Genomic DNA, 26,541 nt, shown 5'->3' on the forward strand with positions numbered 1-26,541 from the left:
ATGGGAAAAGGGAAAGCATTGCAGACAGACAACCAGAAAGGCACTGGAGAACCGCAGAGTGCCTAAAACCAGCCTTTGCCAACCTTGTGCCCTCCTGATGTTTTGGACTACAACTCCCAACAGCCCCAGCTAGTTGTAGTCCGAAATATCTGGAGCCAGCAGGTTGGCAAAGGCTGGTCTACAGCATGCCAGAGCAGCTTAGAGTTAAGCTGGGTGTAATATATAAGCTGGAACCGCAGAAGCCAGAAAAATATCCCTAAAATCACAGACCTGTACATACAATGATTATGTACTACCCACGGAGATCATTTAAGGAGCAGAAGGAACATCAAAACAGCATGTCAAGAGATGCAGGTTTCGCAAGTGTGTGTGTGTGTGTGTGTGTGTGTGTGTTTGTAACAAATGCAAGAAAATCCTAGCTGTATTTACCCAGAAATAAGTCCCACTGAGTTCAACAGCACCCTTGCAAGTGTGTTTTGGCTTGCAACCTTATTCATGGAGGAATGGGCCCCAGGCAATTTATGGATTCTTCAAATTAGCTGTCCCACACATATGTATCTTAGATGAGCTGCTTGTGTGATGGCTCCCCCAAACCTTGCTTGGCCAGTTTAAAAGGTGTGCAGAGCCAATCCCCCAACATCAGTCCTAGGCTGGGTGACAAATTCCCCTGTAGTGGGGCAAACTATGGGCTACCAAACAAAACACAAACAGGTTCCCCACGCCTGTACTCTCTGAATAGAAATATCCTGATTACAGTTATCCACACTACAATAATCTCCAATTTGCAACATATAATATGCAGTGTGCCTTTGACTTCCAGGTGGTACAAAGTAGAGAGTTAACACTGACTGGTGAATGCAAGCATATTATGCCACGCATTTGTCACAAGCTATGGCTTATAGTCTGTTTACAGGTCCAATTCAGGGTGCTGGTGCTAGTCTGGGCTGAAGTTCTCACCCTGGGCCAGCAGGGAGATACTGTAGATAGTTATGCAAATAAGGGATTGAAAGTGACGTTCAGTGATTGGATAGTTTTAGAAAAATGTTACAGTTACATTGTACTGGAGCTCTATATAAGCAGGCTGACTGAACCCTTCAGTTCAGTTCTGTCCTGGCTTGTGAATAAACAAGAGCTGTTTGAAGAATCGCTGTGTCGTCTGATATGTTCACCCACAACTTAACATGAAGGATTGCCTCTTCACACATACAAGGACCCTAAGATTATCTTAAGAGGTCCTTCTATGAGTACCCCTATAAAACGAGAGGCATCTATTGAAAAAGTTCCTCTGCTAAAAAACCTTGTAGTAAAAATCTTTCCTAGTCTGCATCTGCGCCAGAATGTGTTTTTTTTTTTAATCTTTTAAGTTTTTTATTGTTTGTTTGTTTGCCACCCTGGGCTCCTTTGGGAAGAAGGAAGGGTATGATATAAATTTAATTTAAAACAATAATGATAAAAGAAGGAGAAGCCTGTTATCTTCTCAGGCTTTTTAATCTTAACACATTTAAAATATATATTTTTAGATCTGTTATATTAATCATATTATCCACTATTGGTCTTAGTATGGGTTTGTTCTGTTGCTCTTTGTATTCTGTTTTATATTTTATTTTCATGTTCTGTGGTATTAATTTATTTTTGCTTCTAAACCATCTTGAGAACTGTTATGTACTGAAGTTCTCACCCTGGGTCAGCAGGGGGATACTGTAGATAATTCAGGTCCACATATGCAAATAAGGGATCAAAAGTGACGTTCAGTGATTGGATAGTTATAGAAAATAACTGTTACTGTTACTGTTGCGTTCTAGTGGAGCTCTATATAAGCAAGCTGGCAGAACAGTTCAGTTCTGTTCTGGCCTGTGAATAAACAAGAGCTGTTTGAAGAATCGCTGTGTTGTCTGATATGTTCTCCCACAACTTAACAAGAACTGTGGCCATTGAGCAGTATTTAAATACTGAAAACAATGATGAAGAAGAAGAAGAAGAAGAAGAAGAAGAAGAAGAAGAAGAAGAAGAAGATTCATCCACACATATATAATGTTATTTTTTATCTATCTTGAGTCTTCAGGAGTGGATGAAAAGAAATGTAAATAAATAACATCTAACACAATACAATTTTTTGTCAGACTTCTCTAATGCGATAGGGTAGTAAAGAGGAAATAATTGTAAAGCACAGCTAAAAATGTGATCCGCAAACAACAGAGGTCATAAAACGAAGGGCAAAGAAAATGCAAATAAGCCATTGGTGCTGGTATAGGACGAGAAACACATCTACAACATTTAGCAAGCTCATGTATTCAATGGAGAAAAACAAACAGATAGAACAAGGTCACCAGCCAATCAAATGCTAAACCTAAGCACTGAGCCTTTCTTGGTCTCATCTGAAAGCCACCCTTTCTTAATACCTTCTTTCCCAATGTGACTATTTCTAGTGACACAAGAGGAAGAGGGGCAAGTGTCTTTTTAAAAAGTGACACTAGCTGCATGGAGCTCCCGTACGAAGTTTTTTCCAGGCAATTTCCATGGAGCCCATCTGTGCTAAAAGGCAAGTGAGATGCTTTGCTGCCACAGCTGTTATCCTTTAGATTCCCAGACCTAAACAGATGAACGGGTGGCTTATAGCCTTTTCTTCTCCCATTCACATGCTTCCAATGTTCTCCCCTCTACGGTGTATTAATAATCCACACAGTCATCTTGGTCCGCCCGCTTCTTGGTATGTTAAGATCGTCCTTGCAATCCTTTGAACTTGAATCAATGCTCTTGTAAAACGTGAGTTCACAGTTGACTCACGCTCTATACTCAAGATCATTAATACTTTACAAGAAATCCCATGCCTAATGCATCCTGGGAACAGATTGGCTTTCCAGGAAGCCCCAATCCCATAATGACTCCCTTCGCTCCTGAAGCTAGATTGCAAAACTGACTGCAAAGCTAGTTATTCCCAATGTACACACTCTGGCTAACCTAATCCTAACCCCACAATCCTGAATTCAATAGGACTTACTTCTCATTAGACATGGGTAAAGGTAAAGGGACCCCTGACCGTTAGGTCCAGTCGCGGATGACTCTGGGGTTGCATCTTGCTTTACTGGCCGAAGAGGCCGGCGTTTGTCCGCAGACAGCTTCCAGGTCATGTGGCCAGCATGACTAAGCCGCTTCTGGCAAACCAGAGCAGCGCACGGAAACACCGTTTACCTTCCCGCCAGAGTGGTACCTATTTATCTACTTGCACTTGACGTGCTTTCGAACTGCTAGGTTGGCAGGAGCAGGGACCGAGCAATGGGAGCTCACCCCGTCACACAGATTTGAACCGCCGACCTTCTGATCAGCAAGACCTAGGCTCAGTGGTTTAGACCACAGCGCCACCCGCATCCCATTAGTTAGTTTTGCACAACTGATGTGCTCGTCTGATTTCATCCTGGCTTGACAAACAGTTACTCCACCAATGACATCACCCTACTCATCCTTAAGATATTATTCCCCCAAAGCTTCTCAATTTTTTATTTTTTATTTTTTTTTACATTTTGGACTGAAGGCCCTGGGATGTCTAGCAATCATCCTACCCTCTTACTCTATTCTTCATCTATTTCAAATTGCAAAATAGGGGAAATAATCTCTGAAGGCCACTGTTGGCAGTGGACAGATAAGAGCAGGACAAAGGCCCATCAAGTCTGGAATCATGTCCACACAGCGACCAACCAGGACTTGAGTGGAACAGCCCTCTCCCCATCTAATATTCGGGGGGGGGGGCGGAATATAACACAGCCATCGCGGTCAGTAGCCACTGACAGCTAGCAAAGCACACACCTATGGAACACAGATTACAATTTTAGCAGAGCAGATTTTAAGGTTAAAGGTAAAAGGTAAAGGTACCCCTGCCCGTACGGGCCAGTCTTGACAGACTCTGGGGTTGTGCGCCCATCTCACTTAAGAGGCCAGGGGCCAGCGCTGTCCGAAGACACTTCCGGGTCACGTGGCCAGCGTGACATCGCTGCTCTGGCGAGCCAGAGCCGCACACGGAAACGCCGTTTACCTTCCCGCTGGTAAGCGGTCCCTATTTATCTACTTGCACCCGGAGGTGCTTTCGAACTGCTAGGTTGGCAGGCGCTGGGACCGAGCAGCGGGAGCGCACCCCGCCGCAGGGATTCGAACCGCCGACCTTTCAATCGGCAAGTCCTAGGTGCTGAGGCTTTAACCCACAGCGCCACCTGCGTCCCATTTTAAGGTTAGATTACCATTAACCTTTGCTTATGAACTTTTAAAAAAACAAAAACTAAAAACCTGCAGCATTTAGGCTTAAGAAAGAAGGTTTGGGTCTAGGTTTAGGAAAGAAGTGAAGTATTTCGGAAGATGTGCACTTTTTGCATTGCAGGGGGTTAGGCTAGAAATCAGGGTCCCTTCCAATTCTGATTCTAGGTAGGTATAAAAGGCAAAGTGCTATCCTTGGGAATCCTCTCTCTTTGTTGTTAGTTTTATTAATTTTTTTAAAATAAAAAAGTTATAGGCTATATCTTAATTGCGTTCATATTTCTTTTGCATCTTGATAAGTATTTATAATTATCAGTGGAATTATTAGTACCGCTCTGGACCTAAGCCAACCAGTATCCTTGCCTTACATGGTTCAAGAAGCTCTGCTTTGCCTTAAAGTAGATATGTAAAGGAAGTCTGGCATAACCCAATTCACTGAATCTGAGCCAGAATGAAAATTGAAGTTAAAATAGTTATACTCTAGAGTTACTGCATATGCTGTGGTTTACTGATCCACTTTTCAATTGAATTGGGCCGCTGTTAGGAAAATCGGTTGAATATAGAAACAATGACATTTGTCTCCAGATTATGCATTGATCTCAACAATGGGTATTTTGAAATGGGTTCTAGTTTACACCCAGCCCCTTTAAACTGCTCTGGTTAACTTTAAACCAAGGTATATGCGTCAGTGTTTTATGTGCTAGCAGTGTGTGTGTAACAGAGAGGGGAATTAGTCTTGCAATAAAAAATAAAAACCACAACCATGTGATTAAATTCTAGGGTTAGATCTATGTGGCATAGTTTGTGGTTTGCTTGTTTTTTTAAAAAATGACATTTTAATTAAAAACCTGTGAAACATTCCAACCTTCTTTCTTCTTGACTGCTTTCCTCGAGTTTCTGCAGCCTTCAAAAGCAGGAGGGTACAGTATTGGAAGGGCCAAGCCAATGAAGGACAAACCAGACAGTGAAAAGCGAGAGCAACAAGAAGGTTAAGAAAAGATGACACATGAGCTTGTGGATTTCAAATGGCTTTCTTTTTTTCTTTTAAAAGGAAAAATACACTGTCAAAAAATCACAAGTTGTAAAAAGGCAATACATTCTTCACAAACGGGGACCCTGCAACAAGATGTTGCAGCGCAGAGGCCTCCCTGTTCAGGACTCCATACGCTACATTCCATGCACCTTGTCTGTCCCCCACTGTTTTCCGTCCCTCCGGAAACATTCATTCAGCATTCTGTGGCCTAAACCTATTTTGTATTCCTGAAAACAATTGGGTTTTCCCAAGCCTGCTGCTAACTTTCTCTTGTTTGTGGGTGGAGGCAGAACTTAACAGCTTGAATATTGGATATAGAGGGAACGATAGCTGGAAAATTGGTAGAAAACAGAACACATCCTGCATACAGGGAAGGTTTCCTGTGCAGGTCCCACTGAAATGAACATAATCTGCACAGGAAGGCTTCCTAGGCGTGATGCATCTATCCATGCATTTTCAATAGGAGGAAAACATTTACTACCATCACTTACTGCCAAACAAGCTGGCTTCTTTGCTCCTATCACAATTGCCTCCTGAAGGCACACAATCAGCTTTAGTAGTGAAACTTTATCCTTTAGCTGCGAGTTTTTTCAAAGTTCTTTGGAGGAAGAGCAGACTAAATGGCCTACATATAGTTATTTTGTTTGGCGTTTTCCTTTGGGCTGTTTTTTTTTTTTAAAAAAAGGACAATTTTATCATATTTGGCGGGGGGTTATAACGGTTTGCAAACTGGACATTTCCTTCTGCAGGAAAACTTAGTTAATGGACATGTTACACGTGTTTTCAGTTTCAGGAAGTGCTGTGCTTAAGCCATATTATGAGAACGGACGACTGACTACCCAGCTGAAAAAAATTGAGCCCTAAGATTTTGAAACACACACACTTTAAAAACTTATTCCACCGTGCATTCTGAACCCCCCCCCCCAACTCTTTACATCGTTGTAATGCAGAGATAAATTTTTTAGAATTCAAAATATGACCATTAGTGCTTGTTAGAAAAACGAAAAACACATCTCAGAAGAAATGAAAAGGTGAATTTTTTCTGCATTAGATGTAGGCATCCTAGCATCCTATGTGCATGATTAAGGTTGAGACTGCTGAAATCTTAATATGGGACTGAAATTATAGACCAACTTGAAATGGAGAATATAATGGAATATGCAATAGCGAATGATAACAATGCGCAATTTTTTAATACCTTAGCTGAGAAAGATATAGGTATTTTGGAAGAATCTTCCAAAACTCATTAAGCTCTAAACATTTACAGTATCATTTTAACTTGCAGTGTAAAAAACCTCTTATTTCTGGCTAAATATTTTTAAAAGCAGGTTGCTAAAACTCTTTCCGAGCACAATTCAAAGTGTTGGTGCTGACCTTTAAAGCCCTAAATGGCCTCAGTCCAGTATACCTCAAGGAGCATCTCCACCCCCATCGTTCTGCCTGAGGTCTAGCTCCGAAGGCCTTCTGGCGGTTCCCTCACTGCAAGAAGCGAAGTTACAGGGAACCAGGCAGAGGGCCTTCTCGGTGGTGGCGCCCGCCCTGTGGACACCCTCCCACCAGATGTCAAAGGAAAAAACAACTACCAGACTTTCAGGAGACATCTGAAGGCAGCCCTGTTTAGGGAAGCTTTTAATATCTGAAGGACTACTGTATTTTAATATTTTGTTGGAAGCCACCCAGAGTGGATGGGGAAACCCAGCCAGATGGGCAGGGTATAAATAATAACTTATTATTTTATTATTATTATTTCCATTGCTCTCTAGACAACTTTTACCGTGATTTTGAGAAATTACGACAAACAACCTTAGGAAAAAGAAGAGTACAAATACTGCAGAAATGCATGTCCAGACGACAGCAAGCATAGGCGACCTTTTCAATCTCACCTATCAATCACATGACATCATTATGACTGGCAGCTGGGTTTTGGGAACTGCAGCACAAGTGGAGATGCCAGTTCTACGCTCATCACTTTTAAGAAGTGCCAAGCGTATGACTAGCAACGCACTTCCTTCTCCCCACTTCCTGCCCATCAGCTGATGGAGAAAGACCCCTGCATTCTGTAGACCACTTCTGTAGACCACAATTGGGACACAGCCAAACTGAGATTTTCACCCCCCACTAACTGTTTTGGCTGTGAGCGCCTGTTCCCTGCTGACTGACAGGTGGCTATGGTTTGAAGGAAATGGCCTCATAGGCCAAACGAGACTCTCTGGCAGTCCAAGATTGGCCTGAAGGCTAGATGTTCTCCACTCCAAACCATTAGGGAAGTAAATTGGTTTTCCTCTGCATTGCAAACCTTTCCTTTCACGCCACCCCAGCCTTGTGCTTTTGTGGTTTGTCTGTCCACCTCTTTTTCTCTGACCACTGGATTTTTTGAAAGCAGCCTTGTTAAAGTCCAGAGTGCACGTCCAACTACACTCCATTTCCCCTTGCTTCTGTATAATGAAACTCAAGAAAACATGATCACTTGCACCCAAGGTTCCCTGTACTTTCACTTTGCCAATCAGTTCCTCCCTGTTGGTGAGGACCAGGTCCAAGACAGATAACCCCCCTTATTGCTTCTTCCACCTTCTGGAAAATGAAATTGTGAGCGAGGCAACTGAGAAATTTGTTGGACCTTACATTCTAGGCAGAGTTCCAACAGATATCAGGGTAGTTGAGTACTTCAGAACCCAGCATCACAACATGTTTTAGGAACATAGTGTTTGTAGTGAACAAGAGGCCTTTTCAGATCATGCAAATCTTATTACTGGGGAAAAAACTGATATGTTTCCAAGGGCATCTATGTTTCTTCAAGGGGAAGCCTGAAACTGCAGCCATACATCAAAGTTCAGCGATGAGGTGGCAGGCACAACGATTTTGCTCTGTATCTCAGAGACACGGTCACAATACTAAAATACAAAACTGGGCTACATGTAAATTGTGCTTTTCTGACACAACTTCCTAGTTCAGTTATCCTTATGCACTTATGCAGAGCTGTCAAGTCTTGTGAACTTGACCTGAGAATTAGATTTAACTCAAAACTAACAAAGTCTATCTTTTCTCAGTTACCATTATAAGGGGGAGGAGGGGAATTAAAGACACTGAGGATTTTCAATCAAAAGTTGATAATGATTATGAATTAGATGAAAAGCAGGTTTAAATGGCTCATCTTCAGTCATGTAAAACTATGTCATTCAAATGAAGCTCTGGGGTTTAGATCTGTTTCCAGGCTACAGAAGAAAATGGCCAAGGCACATAGAGAGACTAATGACGCAGTTTAGGATACCTTCTAGATATAATCACCGTATTTGAGAGAAGACCTCTCAATAAGGTCTTCATCTTAGGTTGCTACTTCCACAGCAACCGGCTGTTATATTTTATATTTAGCCAACAAAAAAACCAGCCAGTTAGCAAGCAGTATACACTCATAATCAAACAGAAAATGAATGTATTTGCTCTGATGTATTTGTTTCACTGTAAGTTTGTTACACATAGATAAGACACAATGTAAGTGTCATTAAATAGGAAATGAAGGACAACTGTCTACTTGTAGGGAAACTGCTTATAGTTACTGGTTCATTGTTTTACTTATTAACACAGCCTAAAACAATCTAGTGGTTGATGGAAGATTTTGGAGGATTAGAAGTTAAGGGGGGAAATCAAAGGGAGGATGGAAATACAGTGATGTTGCAAGTCAGGCATAGGCTGGATATGAAGAAAGAAAAACAAGGCATTTTAACAATAACCAATGTAAATCTCATTGGTTGCTATATGTGTCTTTCAAATTAAGCAACTCCACTATACCTAGTAGAACTTTTATTTTTAACTGGAGCTTCCAAAACATTCATAGCTCAGTTTTCTATACCAAGTAAGAATATGTACATAATCCACTGAGCTCGTTCACATGCAACACTAAACCATGATTTGGCACTACATGCACAATATAGAATGAGCCTGACAAAAGCTTCAGGTTTGCACATACTTAGTTTCCCTTCAAACAATCCTAGCTTACTGTAATGTATGAACAAAAGGTTGTCGTTTAAAATGAACTCTGCTTAGTTTAACAAACCAGTTTCACAACCCATGGCCTGATGTTATCTTGTTTAAATGTTAACCAGGGTTTGCTTCAAACCATCGTGGGTTTGTACATAAAAAGGTAAAGGGACCCCTGACCATTAGGTCCAGTCGTGACCGACTCTGGGGTTGCGACGCTCATCTCGCTTTATTGGCCGAGGGAGCCGGCGTACAACTTCCAGGTCATGTGGCGAACATGACTAAGTCGCTTCTGACGAACCAGAGCAGGACACGGAAACGCCATTTACCTTCCCACCGGAGCGATACCTATTTATCTACTTGCACTTTGACGTGCTTTCAAACTGCTAGGTTGGCAGGAGCTGGGACGGAGGAACGGGAGCTCACCCCATCGCGGGGATTCGAACCACTGACCTTCTGATCGGCAAGTCCTAGGCTCTGTGGTTTAACCCACAGCGCCACCTGCATCAATGTTTAGACGTTAACCAGGGTTTGCTTCAAACCATCGTGGGTTTGTACATAACATGCCAGAATTCTTTGAAGTGAAGCTAAACACTAGAAAAGTCATTCTCCCAGCTGCATGGGAGAAGAAGGGGAGATGAGAGCAAACAAGCCCAACGCTATGCTCAGACTCATTTTAGCTTGCGTATGTAGTGTTAACCAAGGTTCAACATTACATGCAAACCAGGCCATAGCTGCAGACTGTAGAGCTGAAGACGTGGTTGTGTGCAGGATTTATGTGGCAGTTATTGCAGTCAAGTGCCCAAAGGGGGACTTTTCTTCATCTCACAATTAACCATTCCCTGGTTAAAACAGACAGCATTCTTTGCAAACGTAGTTTTAAATGGTACCTCTTTTTCTTCTTCTTTTCTTTTTTCTTCAGTTTTTCCAAGTCTTTTTTCGCTAAGTCAATAATCTCAATTGTCTCTTTATCAGAGGGAAGCATCGAAGCAGAAAACGCAGAGGGGCCACCAAAGTACGTTGACCTCGTTGAGGCTCTCGACAAGTTGCGCCGAAGGTTTTCATTCACTGCCTCACTTTCCAGTAGTTTTGCCCTGGGCACATAAAATTGTAGAAATGAAAGCAGAAACAGAAAATGTCAGTATACATTTTTGTTAAATATGTTTCTAAAAGAATATTCAAGGTTCTAGCCAACTGCTTCATACAAACATTTTAAAAATAAAAATAAAGATACAGTGGTACCTCGGGTTAAGTACTTAATTTGTTCCGGAAGTCCGTTCTTAATCTGAAACTGTTCTTAACCTGAAGCACCACTTTAGCTAATGGGGCCTCCCACTGCAGCCGTGCCACCAAAGCACAATTTCTGTTCTCATCCTGAAGCAAAGTTCTTAACCCGAGGTACTATTTCTGGGTTAGCGGAGTCTGTAACCTGAAGTGTATGTAACCTGAAGCATATGTAACCTGAGGTACCACTATACTAAAATGGGTTCCTGGGGTGCCATATGTAAGCAATATTATATTAATGCCAGATGTTTTCACAAGTGATGTTTAAGCACCTTGTACCAATGTACTTCCTTGCTAATGTATTACAGCAGCAACAACACAACCTAAAGACTAATAAGCTGATTTCATGGAATCATAGACTTGTAGAGCTGGCAGGGACCACAAGTATCATCTAATCCAATCCCTTGCAATGCAGAAATCTTTTGCCCAACGTGGGGCCCCAACCTACAACCCTGAGATTAAGAGTCTCTACCAACAGCTTTCATTAGATTCATAGAGTGGGCAATAAGGGAATACATTTATAGGTGCATGTGATCTGCTTCAGATATAATGCTCAAATATGGTTCTCCGTCTTAGCTGAAGGCTACTGAAACAAGCCAATGTCATAAATCTTGATTTGAAATTTTCTCAGTTCAGTAAACCAATAGTCAACTAACCACAGTTTGTCTAAGTTTGAACTCAGTGCTAACTGTGGTTAGCTAAAAATGGAATCAAAAGCTTCTATCCTTCTCCTTGAGGCCATACTAAATGAGGAAAGGGGACGTATGAGCACATGAGCAGCTACATTCACAGACCGCTAAATCATGGTCTATCATTTCCAAGCAAGGTCACACACTCACTAGCAGTAAGAATAAGGCCAAAAAAAAAGGGGGGGGTCCTTTGGTGTGTCCCACTCTGATACCAAACACAGATTAACTAAAGATCCGATGGAAAATGCTCACAGAGCTACGTGAATGCACTTTAATGCAGCTCAAATACAGGAACTGATAATGTTCTGTTCTAATTATACTTTCTAGAAAGTCAGCTATTTAATTATTGGACAACTGCTGTTCAGGGTGATTAGAAATAACCTTGGCATGAAGAACAATGCTTTTTAGAGCCATGGTGTGTGCTGCCACGTCCTACCACGTTACACATATAGACACTACATTTTAACCACATAAACTGGTAGAGCTACACATAGATTCTACATTCTAGGGGGAAAACACAAGCGCGACAAAATCACAAAAGATGTCAAATGAACAATACCTGAGATCCTCAATTTCCTTGATGTAGTTATGAATCATGTTGCTGATTTCTTCATTACCTTCTCCTTTAAAAAGACAACAAGCAATATTAGTGTTTCTTAGACTGGCAGACAGACACAAAATGTTGTTATCAGGATTGCATGGGGACCAGCATTTAATATTCAGAAGGGGAAATTAAATCTCCACAGGCAGTTTGGCAAGGGAGGGCTGGCCCACCCATGAGGCAAGGTGAGATGACGCCTCAGGCGGCACAATCCACAGGGGCAGCAGAACCAGCTTCCAAGGAATGCATTGCCTGCTGTTTCCGTTGCTGCACTCTCCCCTTGTTCCTGATGTAGATCTTCACTCCCAAAATGTATTGGGCCAGCCCTGTGCCAAGGGGTTCACAGGAAATATGGATTTATGTAGACAAATCAGTGGTAAGTTACAGGGAACCAGGCAGAGGGCCTTCTTGGTAGTGGTGCCCACTCTGTGGAACGCCCTCCCATCAGATGTCAAAGAAATAAACAACTATCTGACGTTTAGAAGACATCTGAAGGCAGCCCTGTTTAAGGAAGTTTTTAATGACAAATATTTTAATGTATTTTTAACCTTCTGATGGAAGCTGCCCAGAGTGGCTGGGGAAACGCAGCCAGATGGGCAGGGTAGAAATAATAAATTATGATTAACATTATTACTGAATGTGTACAAGAAAGGCTTAGTTCGCAGAATGTACAGGGGGGGGGGAACAGTTCAGGTTTACTCAAATTATCTATTTTTGGGAATGGGCAGAATGTAGATAGGGATCCACTGGGGATCCCTGGGCAATTTGCAGGAGATTGGAAAGGGTTTCCAATTCTCTCTTGATTAACAATAGCAACAAACAAAGCAACATTTTACATTTAAATTATGCTGCTGAAATGAAGACTTTTGTGTGAGGTTTTTTTTGTTTACTTGTTTATGCCATTTATATGCCAAAACAGCTTCTAAGCAGTTTGCAGCTATAAAATCAATTAGTGTGTGTGTGTGTGTAAAATATATAATGAAATACCGGCATACGTATGTTTTGTTCTTAGTTCAATTCTGGTAGTGAAAATAAATTTCATAGTTCAAATTGTGCTCAGGCATCCCCTGTTCTTTAATTGTAGCTGCATTTATTTGCACCTAGTTTTAGTTGACAAACCTTTAGGTAAAGGTAAAGGGACCCCTGACCATTAGGTCCAGTCGTGACCGACTCTGGGGTTGCGGCGCTCATCTCGCTTTATTGGCCGAGGGAGCCGGCGTACAGCTTCCGGGTCATGTGGCCAGCATGACTAAGTTGCTTTCTGGTGAACCAGAGCAGCGCACGAAAACGCCGTTTACCTTCCCACCAGAGTGGTACCTATTTATCTACTTGCACTTTGACGTGCTTTCAAACTGCTAGGTGGGAAGGAGCCGGGACCGAGCAATGGGAGCTCACCCCGTCGCGCGGATTCGAACCGCTGACCTTCTGATCGGCAAGTCCTAGGCTCTGTGGTTTAACCCACAGCGCCACCCGCGTCCCTTGACAAACCTTTGGGTTCCAGTAAAACACACACACACACACACACCAAACTAGTAGATCTCACAAACCTGAAGTCTGCACTCCCTCTGCCTCTGTGCATTACTAACTTGAGGAAGCCCCTATACTTGTGAAACAAGGAGGTGAACAATGCCAAGAACCTTTGTAGACAGATTTTTCAGTGAGAAGAGTACACAGTACCTGCTCTGGCCAGGACCTGGTTGGCCTGATCACTCACAAGCTGTGTGATTCGGGCTCTCAGTGCATCAATAGTCTCTTGCATTGCCTTTATCCTGACTCGGAGGTTGTTGTTTTCTGTTTGCAGCATGGCATTTTCATGAAACATGTCATTAACGCTTTCCATACCTTCCTCATCAATAATCCTTTTGCCCTAACAGATGATAAAGACAACTACAAATTACACATTGTTAATGGATCTCAGTAAGATGACTTGATGGCTAGAGCGGGGTGAAAAAGAAACCCATTAGTGGAAGGATTTGTGCTTGTGCCCTCCATCCCCAATTCTGCTACAGAGGTTGGGGAACCACTGGAACAGATTTAGAAGGAAGTGGGGGAAGGAGAGAGTGAGCTCTGCTGCACAAAAGTGAATCCTTACACTTATTAAAGCACTACATCAGATACAAGTCCTGGATTTTAGAATTTCTGAGCAGAAATGAGTCAAGATTTGGGGCGCTGTGAGAAGGTCTCCAATAAGTTTATCAGCAAGAGGGTTTAGTATAAACTGTTGCTACTCTGGTCCTTAATTCTGGCCAGGTTACATAAAATCTACCGAGAAGTTCCTGGTTTCAAATGTGCCACAAATGCACATACAGTGGTACCTCTGGTTACGAACTTAATTCGTTCTGGAGGTCCATTCTTAACCTGAAACTGTTCTTAACCTGAGGTACCACTTTAGCTAATGGAGCCTCCTGCTGCCACCAATCGGCTGCTGCACGATTTCTGTTCTCATCCTGAGTTAAAGTTCTTTACCCGAGGTACTACTTCCGGGTTAGCGGAATCTGTAACCCGAAGTGTTTGTAACCCGAGGTACCACTGTTTATTACATATGTGGTGGGAGTGCCAGATCATTTATGACAGGCATGGCCAAACTTGGCCCTCCAGATGTTTGGGGACTACAACTCCCATCATCCCTAGCTAACAGGACCAGTTGTCAGGGATGATGGGAATTGTAGTCCCAAAGCATCTGGAGGGCCAAGTTTGGCTATGCATGATTTATGATTTTCGGAGACAAAATATTTGCATAATAATAGCAACAGCAGGATTCACTCTCTCCCCTGTGTTGTTCTTATTTCACTGGCTTGCGAAGCATATCCCTGCAAACCTGATATTTTTAATCAGGTTTTTGCCAACAGCAGAAAGGACAGTGTGGACCTGCAGTTGGAAAGAGTCACAAGCTCTGTCTGTTAGGAAATGGCTACTTAGGTGTCTGGAGCTAGCAGAAACTGATATGAATTAGCTTATCTGGCTTACAGGAAACATTGGAGTTTCCAGAATGTAAACTAAACTTTGCTGATGGCAACCAAGTACCCATTTGTCCCACTCTGAAGCATATGGGGTTTTTTATTTTTTAAAAAATCAATTATATGAGGAACACATGCCTCTCTTTACCATGGAGGGAGGTGAAGAGGAGGAGCAAACCTGGACATGCAAAATGGTTTAATGTGGCAGCCAAGGACTACTGAGGAAAACATTATAATGAGCATTACCGTTTTATACTCCATGAGTTCCATCTGGAGTCGCGTGATCTCACTCCGCAGAGCATTAATCTGCTGGCTAGCCCTGTCCTGATTAACCATCACCTTGTTCTTGATATTTCGTGCCCGGTTGGCATACTTCAAAGTGTTCAAGGTTTCCATGAAATCTCTATCTGAGGGGCTTACGCAGGCGATCATGACAGTTTGGCTGCAGGTTAAAAACAGTTCATGTTTTATCAACGGAAGCAAAAAAGCAAGGGTAGCACTGTGTGCCGCTGCTACATATAAACAAAAGACGATGAATGCACTAACATGCTTCATCAGAGCTTTAAAACCAAGCAAAACTGTTTTTATTGTTCCCAACCAAAGGTATGTGAAATGTATCCAGAAATTATTTGCACCTTACTAATAATACATGGGGGGAAAGTTCTTTCTAAATGAATAAATAAATTAAAGTTGCAGCTTGCACCATTTTAACAAGGCACAATGGTGAACACAGCTGCACAAAACAAAATGAAAGTCACGAGTGTATCAGCTGATGAATTTCATCTCGGGCAGAAGACCAAAACTGACCTATTTTTGTTTCTTTATAGAAGCTGCTGGAAGTACAGCTGTATCTTGTAACACTACTCTGAAGGCCTGCGCACTTATTTGATCCTATCAAAATATTTTAAACACAGGCATGTCTGCAAGATCCCCAAGCAATGAAGTGAATATACCGTATTTTTCGCTCTATAAGACGCACCAGACCACAAGACGCACCTAGTTTTTGGAGGAGGAAAACAAGAAAAAAATATTCTGAATCTCAGAAGCCAGAACAGCAAGAGGAATCGCTACGCAGTGAAAGCAGCAACCCCTTTTGCTGTTCTGGCTTCTGGGATAGCTGCGCAGCCTGCATTCGCTCCATAAGACACACACACATTTCCCCTTACTTTTTAGGAGGGAAAAAGTGAATCTTATAGAGAAAAAAATACGGTACTCAGCAAAACACCATATGGGCAGTAGTGGGTTAACTCTTAGAACCTTAACTGGGCTGAGAACAAAACACAAGCATAATATTATGTCGTTTTGTACATAATCCGAAGTGCTGACTATTAAAATGCTCTCTGATTTTAGTAGCAGATTACAAAGCATCTAAATGAAAGTGCATAATTATGTGTGGAAATGCCACCTTGTGGAATTAGTCACCAATACGTTTCCACAGGATCTTTTGTTTGTTCTAGTCCCCCTGCCGCCCCCCGCCTGCTATTACGGCTCTCTGATTTTTATTTTTTGCTTACACTGCAATTCATTTTGTCCCTATCACTGAATAGTAAGTTGTGACCTTTCCCAACATCCTCCACCCTCCTCTCCAGCAAAAATATACTATAGCTTAACTAAGGAATGAATGAAAATTGTTACCCATCTGTATTTACACAACACCATGAATTTGTCTTATTGCAAGTTACAATCTCTGAAACAGAAGCTGCTTTCCTGCCTTTACTTTAAATATTTTCACTCTGCATTTATATTTTAAAAAATAATAATCAAATAGGCTACTAGAACGTCAATGCTTATTTGTATTCTGAATACAGTAGTACGTCTGAGGGTTATTTTAGATTAGGCTTCTTTGCAGTGTATACCAATAGAATGTGGTCAATATTCAGCAGATTTAGATGCATGAATAAGGTTTAGCACAGCAGTGTACTTATTTCCATGTCCGCCAAAGGCACTTGCACTGCTGAACTGAACAACCATCTTTCAAAAGCCGCTTGTTCTTTCAGTGGCTACAGTGGAAAAATATGAAATCAGAAGCATGTGCATAGTTTCACTTCACTGGAGCCATTGGGTTAGAGCCAAAGATTGAACAGGCAGGAGGCTGCTTGCAAAATCAGTGGTGTGTAGCGATAGTGGGGACCTGTTAATATTTCTGCAGCAGGACCTCTCATCTGCAAATCCGAGAGTGACCCGATGAGCATGAAAGGGGAGCTTTTAAGCCACTATATGCTCCAAAACTAAGCAATTAAGAACAGTGAAAGCACAAGGGAGCTTCAGTTTCAAGATAATGGTTTGCAAGTTCTGTTACATCCAATGGAACCTAATGGAAAACACTATCTGAAAGAAGATACTACAAATCATTTGCCCATGTATGTGCACAGAAAACAGCAGATCTAGCTGAAAAGCAACACACAGATCAGCACTGAATGTTGCAATGTACCCCTAATTGTTATTACTGCACAACTGTAAGATTATTGTACAGTATCAGAAGGGGCATGGCTGTGTAGGGGCATGGCTGCATCAACAGAAGTATAGTGTCCCTATTAAGGGAAGTGAAGAGCCCTGCTCTCTTCTGCCTTGGTCAGACCACACCTGCATTACTATGTCCAGTTCTGGGCAGAAGACCATTGACAAGCTGGAACATGTGCAGAGGAGGGCAACCAAAATGGTAAAGAATCTGGATGTTGCAGGAGGATGTAATGGGAGGATGGGATCAAAATTAAGGAAAAAAGTATACAGCAGGTATTCCCATAGGAGAATCCCAGTGCTGTCGCTGTGGCAAAGCTTAAGGTAAAGGTCCAGTCGTGACCGACTCTGGGGTTGCAGCGCTCATCTCGCTTTATTGGCCAAGGGAACCGGCGTACAGCTTCCGGGTCATGTGGCCAGCATGACTAAGCCTCTTCTGGTGAACCAGAGCAGCTCATGGAAATGCCGTTTACCTTCCCGCAGGAGTGGTACCTATTTATCTACTTGCATTTTGATGTGCTTCCGAACTGCTAGGTGGGCAGGAGCAGGAACCGAGCAATGGGAGCTCACCCCGTCGCGGGGATTCGAACAGCCGACCTTCTGATCGGCAAGTCCCAGGCTCTGTGGTTTAACCCACAGTGTCACCCGAGTCCCGTGGCAAAGCTTACTAACTCTTTAATAAACTGGCCGAGTTGAGGATTCTCAACTGCACATTCTCTCATTAAGTTGCAAGTGTTAAGAGTTCTACAGCACAACAAATTCAAGGAAACTCTTGACTTCTAAATGGCCTTGTTTTTGAAGCCTTTACTGGAAAACCACTCCCTTAAGCTTTCATCCAAATGAAGCTTAACTGCATTACTGTCTCTCTAAAAGGGGTCTAAGTAAGTATTCCTATTAAACAGATCATTTACGTGTGCTCTACATTAGTTTGTTTTCCCTTGTGAGGTTTTTTTCAGTCCATGCTACTGGATTTTAAAAGGGGTAAGTGGTAATTTCCTCTTTTATTTATGGGGCTGCATCATTCTCCAGAGCAACCCAGAGCAAAAAGATGAATTGTGCTACCGTGTTCTCACTGCTGAGGAAGAAAAACCAATTCTATTAATTCAGCTCAGCTATACGAGAGAGAGAGAGAGAGAGAGAGAGAGAGAGAGAGAGAGCGCCAGTGTGGTTCTTATTTTATTGTATTCTAATACACTTTAGTTCCATCAATAGCAAATTAATCAAAGTTCTTGTGACATCTCTTTCAAACATGGTTTTAAATAAAAAAAATTGCTTGTACCTGTTTCCTCCAAGAGAGTCTTGCAACAGTCGTGTTAATTTTGAATCTCTGTACGGTACGTGAGTGACCCTCTTGCTCTTATCTCCCAGTGCACTTATTACGTTGCCCAACGCCAACTATAAAATATGCAACATTTGTTTTAATAAAATTCTGCCCCACAAAAACAGCACCACCCAAAAACACACATAAGTATTGACACAATCAGAATCAGCAGCATTATGCAGAGTCAGAAAATGTGAGGGAGCGAACAGTGCAGTCAGCAGAACTATACTTTGTCCTTTTCCACTGCGGTAGGTTTCACTGTCAAAGACGCAAGCCACTGTTCTATTTTAGAAATGAGTTGCCCGTTTAGTCACAAGACCTGATGCAAGGGAAACTGCCATGAAAGCTTCACACAGTTCTCTCCTGAAAATGGAATGGTCCATTTTTGCATCCCAGGTAAGGTAATCATGTACAGAACCCTTTTTCCCAGTACAGAGTTGGCTCTGGAGTATCTTTCAGACTTACTTTTTTAAAAAAGCAACAACCCCCCAAAAAACAAGTATAATTTAATATCAACATTTTTTGCTCCAATGTCAGACAGTGTAATGTCGTTAGCTCCAATAGCAAGTCAAAGTCAACGTTTATGGCAATGCAGTGTTTATAGCCCCAGTGTGGTGTAGTGGTTAAGAGCAGTAGACTTGTAATCTGGTGAACCGGGTTCACTTCCCCGCTCCTCCACCTGCAGCTGCTGGGTGACCTTGGGCTGTCCACACTTCTCTGAAGTCTCTCAACCCCACTCACCTCACTGAGTGTTTGTTGTGGGGGAGGAAGGGAAAGGGGCTTGTTAGCTGCTTTGAGACTTCTTAGGGTAGTGATAAAGTGGGATATCAAATCCAAACTCCTCTTCTTCTCTTCGATATTGCAGTACAGCTATTATACTGCAGTACAGCAATTGCTGTTTCATCAACTATCTCAATTATAGGGACATGACGGCCGAGCTAAACTGCAACAGCTAAACGAAGAGTCCCGTGTCACATTTAAAGAGCAGTTCGTTTGTAATGGCATGGTGGTAGAATGCAAACTGTGGGACAAACATTAAAAACTAGCCACAATTGGCTAGTTACATTCCCCACATAGCTTTGAAATAATTGGCAAGAATGTGATCCAAGCGCTGCAATCCTTGGTCCTGTGCATTAAGTATATGTCTGCCTCAGGGATTCTTCTAAGGTTTTAGTGTTGGCTTATGAGGCCATAAACAGCTGGGGGAGGCCCTGTAAAACATGGCATGGCTTGCAGACATCTATCTCACTGTGGTACAGAGAAGGAATTTCTCCACGCTGGTGCCTACTGTGTTGAATTTGCTCCCTTTAGAAGACAGGTTGGCACAAACTCCGGGGCTCTTCCATTAAAAATGTACCTATTTTACCTGGGTATTTCCTGACCATTAATATCAGTTCCTGGCATTTCTGCCTACTGTAAATGATATTGCTATTTTAACTCCTGTTTTGCCATTATGGATTTTATTGTTGTATTCCAATAATAATAATAATAATAATTTATTTGTATCCAGCCCATCCGGCTGGGTTTCCCCAGCCACTCTGGGTGGCTTCCAACAAAGATTAAAAATACATTAAAATGTCACACATTAAAAACTTCCCTAAACAGGGCTGCCTTCAGATGTCTTCTAAAAGTCAGATAGTTGTTTATTTCCTTGACATCTGATGGGAGGGCGTTCCACAGGACAGGTGCCACTACCGAGAAGGCTCTCTGCCTGGTTCCCTGTAACTTGGCTTCTCGCAGCGAGGGAACCGCCAGAAGGCCCTCGGCGCTGGACCTCAGTGTCCGGGCAGAACGATGGGGATGGAGACGCTCCTTCTTACTGCCTGGTGAACTGCCTTGGTATTTCTTATGTAATGAAAGGTGGTATGTAATGATTTTAGGAAATGAGGAGGATCAAAATGCTGTCAAGGTAGTACTTACTAGTCCGCAATTAATGGAAATGCCTTCCTTCGCTCTCTCCCCAGTGGCCCCTGTGCGCTTTAATCGTTCGGACCCTGCCAAATCCACAAAATGAAACTTAGCAGTAAGGGTTTCAAACTCATTTAGCTGAGATGACTCCGATATCATTCTGTTATCTGTCATGTTGTCCTGTGGTGAAGAAAGAAGACCGGTGAGGCTGCTAAGAGAGCGATGTGTTTTTAAAGACCAACAAACTGCCTCTCCCTATTTTAAGCCAAGCTCCCAGCAACGCAGGGCAAAAAGAGAGGAAAACTAGAACAGCAAACGTCAGCCCATTAAAATCCTCTTTAGGAAAGCAAGTTTTAGAAATCTCTGCAGAAGAAGAGACAGTGAAAAGAATACAACTGCCTCTATGCTTTTGCCTGCTCCCAGAGAATTACAGACGGCATTCACTAGATGATAAACTAGAATAAAGAAGCTATTATCCTCATTAACCGGAGTCCTAAGCTAGAGCCATATCTTAAGCTGAAGGTTTACATTAAAATATTTTTTACAGTTTGCACATGTGACCCACTCTTGCTTCTGGGTAAATAAGGTTTTGCATTGTTTCAAAAAGCTGTGGTGTCTATTGGATCTGAAGCGACAGTGGGGCTCTTCCAAACCACTTTCAACTCTTAAAAAAAAAAATCCATCCTTAGGAAAAAGAGGTAAAGGTAAAGGTAAAGGTACCCCTGCCCGTACGGGCTAGTCTTGCCAGACTCTGGGGTTGTGCGCCCATCTCACTTAAGAGGCCAGGGGCCAGCGCTGTCCGGAGACACTTCCGGGTCACGTGGCCAGTGTGACATCGCTGCTCTGGCGAGCCAGAGCCGCACACGGAAACGCCGTTTACCTTCCCGCTGGTAAGCGGTCCCTATTTATCTACTTGCACCTGGAGGTGCTTTCGAACTGCTAGGTTGGCAGGCGCTGGGACCGAGCAGCGGGAGCGCACCCCGCCGCAGGGATTCGAACCGCCGACCTTTCGATCGGCAAGTCCTAGGTGCTGAGGCTTTAACCCACAGCGCCACCTGCGTCCCTTAGGAAAAAGAGACCCTGTAATATATCCAGCTACCAGTAGAGGGGGAAAATGTGAGTTGTTCATTAATGTTTCAGAAGAGAAGGATTAAACTCCAGGCAATAAAAGTATAACCTCATAAACCACTTCTCCATAACAATTAATAGGTTTCAGAATCTACAATCTTGCCACTGACAACGAAATTTTTAGCAAACATTTGTTATTAGCATGAATTATTTTTCTTTAAGTGAAAGGATTTTTGTACAGAACTCAACGAGGATAAATGACAAAAATATAAATTATCCTGACATCTGTCGTCATAAGCACACTACAGTTTTCACGTAGCTGAAACATTTCCAGTATATAAACAAAAGTGCTTGAGAAAAATATGTTCATAATGGCAAAGAGCTTTCTTTCTTTTCTGTTAACTCAGCAGAAAGCAAGTCAAAGGCTTTCTGCTCCTGTGACCACCCCATTTTCATTTTAAATGCATACTTTCTATTTTAAAGCCAATTAAAACCAAGGTTCACACCTTCAAACATATGCCTACATGCATGGATGGATAATATATTTTGTAAGCGAAGCAAATCCTTCTAATAAGCATACTTCACATGTTTTCAAATCAGATTAAATCGCTTTTAAAAAGGAAGCTGAAACACTGAAGGACTGATACTGCTCATGGTCACAATGTTTGTAATTTAAAACAAAATTGTGCTTGTCTATTCCTAACATAACACTTTATAATATAGTATTTAGAACCTTTAGAACTCCTAAAGACACCAGACACATCAAGAACAAGGGCCCAATTATTTCGTAGTGCACTAAGCTTTAGGCTATGAAAGTTTTAAGTGTAACTATACTTTCCTTACAGAGATATCCCCCACAGCTTATACAAACACACACAACTTTAAATGCACACCACCACTTTCACCCAACAAAACAAAACTCTAATTCCACAATATTTGAGAATGTAACTGTCAAATATTTGAGTTATTTAGACCCAAGACCTACAGTGCAGGATGGTTGAGGCCTGTAGCAACCAAGGGAGATCTGTTGCTATGGGAACAGGTGGACATCTCAATCAATTTGATTTTAACTGTAAGTTATTTAAATATTATAAATGGAAGGATGGCAACGCTGTTTAAACGTAGGTGGACCTTTGAATTACTTAGGCCTCGTATCTTACTACTGCAACACTGCTGTTTCTTTCTTATATCACCAGAATCCTTGAGAGGCTGTGGGCTATATGGAAAGAGCCAATATGGCATACAAAATACAATATTGCATCTCCAGGAGAGCCAGTGTGGTGTGGTGATTAAGAGCAGTAGACTCGTAATCTGGTGAACCGGGTTCGCGTCTCCGCTCCTCCACATGCAGCTGATGGGTGGGCCAGTCACACTTCTTTGAAGTCTCTCAGCCTCACCCACCTCATAGAGTGTTTGTTATGGGGGAGGAAGGGAAAGGAGAATGTTAGCCGCTTTGAGAGTGATAAAGAGGGATATCAAATCCAAATCCAAACTCTTCTTCCATACGAAAAGGGCAATGGTGGCATGAGCCACCATTCTAAGAAGAAGAAGAAGAGTCTGGATTTGATATCCCGCTTTATCACTACCCGAAGGAGTCTCAAAGCAGCTAACAATCTCCTTTGCCTTCCTCCCCCACAACAAACACTCTGTGAGGTGAGTGGGGCTGAGAGACTTCAGAGAAGTGTGACTGGCCCAAGGTCACCCAGCAGCTGCATGTGGAGGAGCGGGGAAGCGAACCCAGTTCCCCAGATTACGAGTCCACCGCTCTTCACCACTACACCACACTGGCTCTACACCACACAGGTATTACAAAATTAATCCATCTAGCTCAGTATTGTCTACACCAGTGATGAGACACCTGAAGCCTGAAAGTCCCTCTGGGGTTGGCCCACAAGGCCATTTTTGGCATAACAAGCCTCATCCTTCCTGCTTCTGATGTCACATGACATTAGGGACAGGAAAGTTCCAGCCATGGAACTTCACTCTGTGAGGTGAGTGGGGCTGAGAGACTTCAGAGAAGTGTGACTGGCCCAAGGTCACCCAGCAGCTGCATGTGGAGGAGCGGAGACACGAATCCGGTTCACCAGATTATGAGTCTACCGCTCCTAACCACTACACCACACTGGCTGTAACATCACACTGCAACAATTCCCACACCAAGCAGTATAACTTAAGAAGGTGGACCAAGAAAATCAGTTCCGGCTATTACTCTAATACAATACATACCAAGTATGATACAAGATATTCCTCCTGGGAACACACTGCAGTGTTATTGATTTTTTCAAGACAAAAATAGCATAATACATACCGCATCAATTGGAGGGCAAACTCTCGTTTGACACAAGTGGACAGTGAAGATGGCATGTGAACGTGAGCTCTGAACATTCATCTGAGTGCTGGCAGTGGTTCGAGATAAAGCCCCCAGCTTCAAACATTGCATCATCTGCACAAAAAGGATATGTGGCTGAAATTAAACCTACACACATACACATACACTGGTCTTGAAAGATCTACACTGGCTCCCAGTACATTTCCGAGCACAAGTCCAAGTGTTGGTGCTGACCTTTAAAGCCCAAAACGGAGGAGGAGGAGGAGCGTCTCCGAAGGAGCGTCTCCACCCCCATCTTACAAATCAAAGATAGCAGCAATTATGCCTGCCTTTTATCTCTTTCACTTATGCGTGCGGGGGCCTAGAATGTAACCCCCATGTAAGTGGGGTTTGTACTGTACTGTACTGTATTACTAAGCCTGTTCTTGGGCAAGGGTCAATGTGGTGTAGCAGTTAGACTGAAACTATAACTATGAGCTCCAAGTTCAGCCAGTGATCTTGCACTAATCCCTGTTTCTCAGCCTAACCTATCACTCAGGGTTGCTGCAAGGATAGGGAAGAGGGAGGGCGAAATCATGCCTGCTATCTTGAGCTCCTCAATGGAAGGAAGTGTTAGGTACTGAAGTTCTCATCCTGGGCCAGAAGGGGGATACTGTAGATAGTTATGCATATGAAGGATCGAAAGTGACGTTCAGTGATTGGATAGTTTTAGAAAGTTGCAACAGTTACGATTGTTCTGGAGCTCTATATAAGCAGGCTGACTGAGCTCCTCAGTTCAGTTCTGTTCCAGCTTACAAATAAAGAGCTGCTTTGGAAGAATCGCTGTGTCGTCTGATATGTTCGCCCACAACTTAACAGAAAGAATATCTATATCTGTTTCTATATTGAAAAACAGATACAAATACATACACATACGCACAGAGAGTAGTATGTTCTTTTACAAAGGCTATCTCATTTTCATTGAGAATAAAAATATTACCTCAGATTCTGAATTTACAGTCCGTGTTGTGACCCCCACCGTGTATATTCCACCCGCTGAATCTTCATGGATTTTTATGTTTGATTTTTTGTTCTTTGAATCCATGTCACGCGTTGTGTCGAAGAGATCAAGGACTTCTTCATTGTAAAGCTAATTTGAAAGAAAAAAGAGGCCAACATCAGAAAGGAAAATATAATTAACACAAAATTCAAGATGTGCTGTGGTTTGACCAAAATAATTAAGATACAGTTTTCCCTATCATGGCTGCTGGGTATAGTCATTCTCCAGAAACATGACTGGCCAACAATGACAAAGCTTGCTAATGGAATTACGCAAAATAGTTCAGGACATTGTGAGCAGGAGAAGTATATGCTATGTTACAGCAGGTTGAGCAGTACTTAGAAAATGACACAGGCTTATATTTAAGTAAATCCTACACAGAATAGACCAACTGAAATCAATTAACCTAGGTTAGTCACATCCATTGACATCAGTGGGTCTACTCTGAGTAGCATTGACTACCACCCATAGCAAGTAAGGGGTGGATGGGTGGGTGGTTGTTGGTGCCATATCTCCTGCCCAAGTCTGGGGTATCATCATATTTGTCCCTCAAATTTCTTGAGTGTTTTGCTTATCTGCATAAAGTTGCTTCTCAATGCAGAACGGGGAGCAAGTTGCACTATTCCACATTTCTCTCCATTTTTATTCTATGTCTCCCATTTCCAGTTTTCCTAAACTCACTCTGAAACAGCTGGTGAAAGTTTGGTAGAGCCAAATTTCCAAAAAGATACAGGGCCTATTAAGATACAGTGGTACCTCAGGTTAAGTACTTAATTCGTTCCGGAGGTCCGTACTTAACCTGAAACTGTTCTTAACCTGAAGCACCACTTTAGCTAATGGGGTCTCCTGCTGCCGCTGCACCACCGGAGCACAATTTCTGTTCTCATCCTGAAGCAAAGTTCTTAATCTGAAGCACTATTTCTGGGTTAGCGGAGTCTGTAACCTGAAGCGTCTGTAACCTGAAGCGTCTGTAACCCAAGGTACCACTGTATTACACTTGACCCACAGTAGTATTGGGGGTGAGGGGGCAGAGGTTTGCTTCCATGTTGCTCTCTCTCCTTCTTACCTGAGAAATAATCAAACTGAACATGGGAAGCCACATTGATTTGAATGCAGGATAGTATCTGACCATGAGATCTAAACCCTCTTTAAGTGAAAGGGAGGAAACAACATCAGAACAATAGTGTGGTCACAATGAGGCATGGTAAAGGTAAAGGGACCCCTGACCGTTAGGTCCAGTTGTGACCGACTCATCTTGCTTTACTGGCCGAGGGAGCCGGCGTACAGCTTCCGGGTCAAGTGGCCAGCATGACTAAGCCGAGATAATGCTTTCAGTGAGGTTCTTCAGATCTTTTTTACTCTTGAATCTTTCTATATACACAGTATGCATGTTCCACAGAGAACGGTGCAAGGATGCAAATGCTCTCCTGGGCCTTTGCATGGGAAATGAAGCAGGAAGAGAATTTCCATAACCTCTCACCGACTGCATAACGGAACAAGGTTCCTAGCCAATGTTTATTTGCTAACCCTCAGAGAGGCATTTAATGCAATCTTGTTCTGACTTTCAACAAGCAGATTTGCCATGCATGTTACATGCAGACCAGGACCTTCCAAACAACGGAATGAGATACTTGAAAG

General features: G+C 42.5%; 1 protein-coding gene and 1 long non-coding RNA gene across 17 annotated transcripts in view; one reads left to right on the plus strand and one right to left on the minus strand.

The window, feature by feature from the left end:
• The window catches only part of KIF21A (kinesin family member 21A), a 99,198-nt gene that overhangs the window by 39,217 nt on the left and 33,440 nt on the right, over window positions 1–26,541 (minus strand). For 8 of the 16 annotated variants that reach the window (XM_083701277.1, XM_083701273.1, XM_083701284.1 and 5 more), the window contains exons 4-12: window positions 24,844–24,993; window positions 23,844–23,978; window positions 20,480–20,647; window positions 18,518–18,633; window positions 15,028–15,223; window positions 13,502–13,691; window positions 11,783–11,846; window positions 10,141–10,344; window positions 5,108–5,146 (exon numbers count right to left, since the gene is read on the minus strand). In XM_083701277.1, the coding sequence (XP_083557403.1) occupies window positions 5,108–5,146; window positions 10,141–10,344; window positions 11,783–11,846; window positions 13,502–13,691; window positions 15,028–15,223; window positions 18,518–18,633; window positions 20,480–20,647; window positions 23,844–23,978; window positions 24,844–24,993 (1,262 nt within the window). The remainder of the gene's footprint in view (window positions 1–5,107; window positions 5,147–10,140; window positions 10,345–11,782; window positions 11,847–13,501; window positions 13,692–15,027; window positions 15,224–18,517; window positions 18,634–20,479; window positions 20,648–23,843; window positions 23,979–24,843; window positions 24,994–26,541) is intronic. The other 8 variants (XM_083701279.1, XM_083701276.1, XM_083701286.1 and 5 more) reach the window with 1 other exon arrangement.
• Window positions 1,019–7,859, plus strand: LOC310826602. Its single transcript, XR_014555880.1, has 2 exons — window positions 1,019–3,850; window positions 4,225–7,859. It is a non-coding gene; the product is annotated as an uncharacterized lncRNA (long non-coding RNA).

This window comes from Podarcis gaigeae, assembly GCF_964106915.1.
Source record: "Podarcis gaigeae genome assembly, chromosome: 10".
Classification (NCBI taxonomy): domain Eukaryota; kingdom Metazoa; phylum Chordata; class Lepidosauria; order Squamata; family Lacertidae; genus Podarcis; species Podarcis gaigeae.